This window comes from Hippocampus zosterae, chromosome 20, assembly GCF_025434085.1.
Source record: "Hippocampus zosterae strain Florida chromosome 20, ASM2543408v3, whole genome shotgun sequence".
In the NCBI taxonomy this organism is placed as follows: Eukaryota; Metazoa; Chordata; class Actinopteri; order Syngnathiformes; family Syngnathidae; genus Hippocampus; species Hippocampus zosterae.
Genome location: NC_067470.1, coordinates 2591486 through 2597614, shown reverse-complemented (window position 1 = coordinate 2597614; position 6129 = coordinate 2591486). Strand labels below are relative to the sequence as shown.

Sequence of the window (6129 nt, the reverse complement as noted above, 5' to 3'; positions counted from 1 at the left end):
TGGAATAGGTCACAGCAAGTTTGTTTTGGATCACTGCTGCCATCTATTGTTCAATGCTTTGAACTCATATGGGGAAGCAGGACATGAGTGGGATTGATGAATGTGGATAAAAACACCACCGGGCTACAAAACCATTCAGACAGTGTACAGACAAGTCTTGAGGAAGTAACATTTAAAAAATTTACAAGAGTAGACGACATAAATGTAATTCTAAATAAATAAGTGGAACGCTAACACTGACACGAATTATGACACTGACCCTTTTTACTTTATTTAAATGTGTACAATACAAGAAGAACAGTAATTCCAGTTTATTGAAGCAAAAGCGGGTTATTAACAAAAATATTAATGTGAACAGAAAGCAAGAAAGAAGCTTGAGACAAACTTCATTAATTCCCGTGATAATTACGGTTTGAAAAACAACTTCCCTTTTTGTAATGCATTTGAAAGATTCGGTGGCTTCGCTGTTTTTGAAATTACGCTTATGGATGTGAAATATTTAAATATAGAGACTGATAATGCTGAATAATATTTCCTTTTGATAACATGTAAATATGCACATAATTGAATATACTGTATGTATTGGTAAAAAATACGACATTGGCGTCATTGCTATAGGGTAGTATGGTTTACGGAGCTACCCTGAACGCACCGCTCGTAACCAAGGCAATGACGCTTGGTTACCGACGTGTTCTCTTGCAAACGCTTAGTTAGCTTCACTGCTAGCTTGACCAATCGGACTCATTATCTTTCCACAACCATCGCGAAATCACTTATTTAGTCTTTGCCGAGTCAGAGTATTTGCTTAAACGATATTGCCATGATCTTAACCCGGTCGCAGTAACGCAAGTGCAGTGTTGTTTATTTTTTCCCCAAATCTAGTTTCTATTAGCCGCACATTATCCATTTCCTTGCATTTTAGCCCTCAGCAGAAGTATAAGCGACGATAACGTGAGCTCCGCAGCCAACATGGTAAGTGACTCTTTTCATTATTTGTTGTTCGGAATAAGCGCGAGTAGCCATTTCGTAAATTCTTGCCTCAAGCGCCTGCTGTTGGTCTTGTCGAGGGCCTATTGCTGCTTTCAATTTGGCTGTCTGGGCTTGTCGTCGCTTGATTCTGTTAGCCGTGTTAGCAGTTTCCACCCTCCTGGGATTTGTTTTAATTCATCCGAGCCTTGAAACGGTGGCCCCGCCCAGCAGTGTTCTGCGTCGACTTCCACAGAAATAATTTAGACTTTTCCCCCCCGTCGAAGATACTGTGGAAAAACAAGTAACATTTTGTCAAATTATGCACGTCAACACAATCATGAATAGATCAACGTTGAAAATGTTCACCAATATAACAAAATGAGCATTTGCGGCACCCCGAACCAGTGGTGGACACATCTGCCTCACAGTTCTGAGATACTCCTGTTGTCCGTCCGTCCCTCCTTCCCTAGGCTGAATTCGGGGGTAATGAGCATCATCAGAATGAAGTGATCAACTACATGCGCTTCGCTCGATCCAAACGCTTGTTGCGGCTCAAAACTGTGGATTCCTGTTTTGAAGAACTCAAAGACAGCAGGTGGGCGTGTCAGATGGAGCGCACCTCTAAGTGAAATGAGAATTAGACCAAAATAAATGTTTAAAGATTTAGTGCATGTATTAAACTAAAAAAAAAGTAAAATACAACTGAGTTGTGCTTATGCGGTAATTCTTTCACGTACCAATAGAGGGAGCCTGCATACTAGCCATTTTCTGCTATCCTGCCGGGGTTCAGATGGACTACAGTGTGTGTGTGTGTGTGTGCGTGTGCGCTTGCGTCCAAAGGCTGGTGGAGGAGACGTTCACAGCCGACGAGGTGCGCGATATGCTGGACGGGCTGCACGCGGTGGTGCGCGGCGAGGTGGAGATGGAACTCATCAACACGGCGCACACCAACGTCCTGCTGCTGCGCCAGCTCTTCTTCCAGGCCGAAAAGTACTACCTGCGCCTGCAGACAGATATCTCCGAGCTGGAGAACAGGTGAGGAACGACCGGTCCAAGTTTGGGTGCCGGAGTGTTAATCGGACGACAGGTAACAATATAGGTAATAATGTGATCATGTCTAGTTTCTGTAGTTGAAATAAAAATACAAAAGCTGTCTTCAGTTATCTTTGTACAATGTAAACTTACTTGACGGGGTATTGAACTCGCGCACTTCGTCAAAGAGGCCACCTTCCTTGCTCAGATGTCTCCTTCTATACTTTGGTTTTATATACGACAGTGTTTTGGTGAACTTGGTGTAATATTTCACCTCAGTCACCTTTACCCCAAATGTGCGCTCACAACGGGTGGATTTGAATCTTGTTTTTTCTTCAAGTCCTACGTGACAAGATAGTTTCTAAAGCAACACGTACGCCCTGTCACGTGCAGCGATCTACGTGCGATCCAGCCGCTCTTTCAAACCACAATCTGGTCGCTCCTTCGGCGGCCGCGATATCTTGAGTGTCAAGGCGCAGTTGCCGTCAACAACAAAAGATCGTCACTGTGGAGCGATGGCCGTCTTCAAAATAACACGACGGCCGAGTGTAAACGGAAAGAACGCGTCAAGCGATCGTCGAGACATTTGTCCGACGGAGTTGAATTAAAATTTCGTTCGCGCGATACTCTTTTCGGTCCTTGTTGCCTCGGCGTGGTCAATTCTGCTCACTCCGTGTTCTGTACCCCTACAGGGAGCTCCTCGAGCAAGTAGCAGAATTTGAGAAGACGGATTTTAAAGTCTCTGATAAGGTGAACGTCAAGACCAAAGCCTGGAAAAGTTGAAGCGCGCGTGAGCAAACGTTAGCGCTCGTTAGCGCTCGTTGCTTTGAAAACCATCAAGAAGCACGACGTCTCTTCTTTTCTTTTGCGCCAGATGAACCAGGACGCCGGCAAACCTAAACTGGCGCCGCTCAACGAAGCCGGAGTTTCTGAACTCCTCAACAAGGTACGTAAGCTCCACTCCGTGGAGAAGAACCGAATTCTAATCCTGCGTCATTCGTACCGATTGATCCATTTCAGGAGATCGCAAAGCTACAGGAGGAGAATGAGAACCTGAAAGCCAAACTGCGCACATTAGAATCGCAGGTCGGTCAGCATATTTTGGACGCACGCCACTTCCTAGCAACTATTCACTCAGCCTTCTTCTCATTCCGCCAGGCAATGAACGTACTGGATGAGAAGACCAAAGTTCAGAAAGCCCTTCAAGATCTCCGGAAGGTGCAAGGTGACAAGCAGGTACAGCTCATTCTGGAGTTCACCGCTTTGAAAGAAGATTACCGCCCTAAACGTCCCCCCCCCCCCCCCTACCTGTTAGCTGACGGCTCACTCCAAGGAAATCAGCTGTCTGGAGGACACGGTGGCGGCCCTCAAGGAGGACTACGAGCACTCGCTGACTGTCAGCGCCGCCTCCCAGAAGGACCTACAGGAGAACTTGGTCTCGGCCAAGCACGAACTCCTGCGAGTGCAGGAGCAGCTGGCCATGGCCGAGAAGGTCCGCCGTCGTCCGTGTGTGTCGGGGGAGAAAGATATTTTTCGTTGAGTGCGGTTGTGTTGGTGTGCAGGAGTTGGACAAGAAGTTCCAGCAAACGGCGGCCTATCGCAACATGAAGGAGATCCTGGCAAAGAAAAACGAGCAGATCAAGGAAATTAGAAAACGACTGCAGAAGTACGTTTTGGGATGAATCACCTCGAAATTCTGCATCGGGGACAAAGCTGTGCTTCAAATAATCCCCCCACCCCTCAAAATGGATCTTTAACTCATTCACTCCCAAAGACGTTTTTAAACGTCTTTTCAGACTTGGTCCAGAATTGGCTGGGACTGAATGAGTTGATAAGGAACGATCGGGTCTTGCCATGGAAATGCATTTCTGCAATGACTTGTTGTGTGTGACTCATGGCGGGGTTTTTTTTTTCATGGCGGCTGTCTCTTTCAGATACGAGCCCAACGAATGAGTCCCCATCGTCATCGGCTGGAAGGGAAGTTGGGCGCGAAAGACGGAAGCAAGAACGCGCCATGCGTTTTACGATGACCAAGCCTCCCAATCCTGACGCAAGCAGAATAAAGCAGCACTTTTTTTTTTCTTGGTCAGAACTTGTTTATTCATTCCCAATCGGACGTTTTTTTTTTTTTTTCCTCTCTGTTGTCGGCTTCTCCTTTTGGATGGGATGATCAGAAGCTTCTTGAGCTGGGTCAAGTACTCGTTTCTTAAGTGTTCAATGAAACTACGAACATGCATCTCCCGCTAAAAGGTTGACACCGAATTGCACTCTGAGAATTTAAAAAAAAAAAAAAAATGGCGCTGAAAGCCACAACATTGTTTTGGTTTTTCTGTGACTACTGCATCTGATTTTTTTCCCTACATCCATCCAGCCATTTTCAAATCCACTTATTCTCACAAAAGGTGTCACGTGAATTAAAAAAAAAACTCAACACATACTGTACATACCTGGGATTTTTTTTAAACAAAGAAAAAAAAACATCCGTGGCATTGAATGAGTTAAGTAAGGTGACTATTGTCTCTCGATATGAGGTAGAGTGTGGTTGTACACCACTCCAAATTACCACCACAAGTACAAACCAAATGTGAGGTGTAATTTTGATACGTGTCTGTGGGGTCACCTGCTTCCAAGCCCCAACCGCTGTTTGCAGTGAAACTTGCTGCAATCGGACCCGCCTTCCACCTGCATCACTCGCATTGCTTCATGTGGTAAACAAAGAGTTAGGATACCTGAAAAAAAAAATACGATTCAATGTACAAAACACCACCAAGCACTTTTCCGCTTGTGGTGATTTTGGCAGTGTTATTTCAGGAAACACCCCTGGGGGTCGTTCCTGTGGTGCAGCTGTTTCCCTGGGCCTCACAGAGTCAGATGAGTGCCTCTTGTGAAACAAAAGCCGGCTTGTCAATCAAGCTGGCGTGACTGGTGTCCTCCCAGCCGTGTTTCGTCAGCTTTGTTTGGGACAGTCTCCTTGCGTATTGTGCTGCTGCGGTTAGTAATGTGACTTAGGTCATTTGATGTATTTCCCTTTACTGGCAGGCCCCACTTTTTTTTTTGCCATGTCACATGAATGGTTTTGAACAGTGTCATCCTATAAAACAATGCAAAGTGCAGTACATGAGATGTAAGAAAAAGTCTGACTTTTCTGCTTGGTTTTTGCCACCGTTTAAATTCGTGTTTCTAGTTGCAGCTTTAACATATTAACATAAAAATGTCTCAGAAATTATTAAACAACATAATATACTTTAGGTATGCTTAACATGAAATAATATGATCCTCAAAAATAAAATGATCATTAATAACATAACAGAAGCTTACAATGCTGCTTGTTTTTTTACCACCGTTTAAATTCGTGTTTCTAGTTGTAGCTTTAAGTGACATACAGCACACGTTCACGTTAATTTTCTCATTCAGGTATCAGAAATAGTTCTCGGGACTAACCACAAATTATTTGTTAAAGCAATTACGTCGACTCTCTTTTTTGCATAAAATCCTCTAAAGCAGAATCATTCGACTGAATCGCCGCACTCCAACCGCATTCGATGTTGCGAGCAAAATATAAATAAAAGTTTAGCAATTGGAATCGCCCGTGTGGGTAGCTTACCTGATTCTGTGCAGGACCCAAATCCCGATTTGAAAGTTATCAAAGAACGAGTGCTGGAATTGACGATAGAAAATTGTTTGACTTCCTGTTCACTTTCAAGACGTGTGTTAAGACTTTTTTTCCAGGTGCCACTTTCGTGTCAATCGGTGAAAAACTCGCGTCTGGATAATTTTTACAATTCTCAATAAATTTTCGGGTCGGAACGGGCGGTAGGGGTTTTCACTTTTCACCACGTTGAAGGGGGGGGGGGGCAAAAAAGATTGATTTGAAATTATCATCAAACCTCGATGCCGTGCTTTACCTAGTTGACACTGCATATGTTAAAAAAAACCACCCGTCTGTGTCAAAAATAAAAATTTCAATTTGGGCGAATTTTATCAGTAGGAGTTAATCGAAATTGAATCCTTCATACCAAAACGATGGACTTCCCGTTCCCAAACTTTCTTGTGCGTCCGCTTTGGGTACCCAACTTCCCGATGACCGGTGAAACCGGTGTTGTGGTCGATTTTTTTTCCCCATTTAGT

At 44.3% G+C, this 6129-nt stretch overlaps 1 protein-coding gene and 1 long non-coding RNA gene across 2 annotated transcripts; one reads left to right on the top strand and one right to left on the bottom strand.

Moving 5' to 3' along the window:
* Positions 1–296: 296 nt before the first annotated feature.
* On the bottom strand, positions 297–1858 carry LOC127593430 (uncharacterized). Its single transcript, XR_007960403.1, has 2 exons — positions 1707–1858; positions 297–1588 (listed from the first exon to the last, which is right to left on the bottom strand). It is a non-coding gene; the product is annotated as an uncharacterized LOC127593430 (long non-coding RNA).
* On the top strand, positions 639–5558 carry lztfl1 (leucine zipper transcription factor-like 1). Its single transcript, XM_052054880.1, has 10 exons — positions 639–972; positions 1440–1564; positions 1810–2004; positions 2694–2751; positions 2876–2947; positions 3022–3087; positions 3160–3237; positions 3317–3493; positions 3564–3667; positions 3936–5558. Exons 1-10 carry the CDS (start codon positions 970–972, stop codon positions 3952–3954), a joined length of 897 nt encoding a protein of 298 aa, XP_051910840.1. The 5' UTR covers positions 639–969; the 3' UTR covers positions 3955–5558.
* Positions 5559–6129: the final 571 nt, after the last annotated feature.

Bases quoted from the DNA above. Each gene is read 5' to 3' on its own strand.
- lztfl1 (XM_052054880.1), top strand. The intron at 2,948-3,021 runs GTACGTAAGCTC...GATCCATTTCAG, and splicing joins TTTCTGAACTCCTCAACAAG to GAGATCGCAAAGCTACAGGA. The intron at 3,238-3,316 runs GTACAGCTCATT...CCTACCTGTTAG, and splicing joins AGGTGCAAGGTGACAAGCAG to CTGACGGCTCACTCCAAGGA.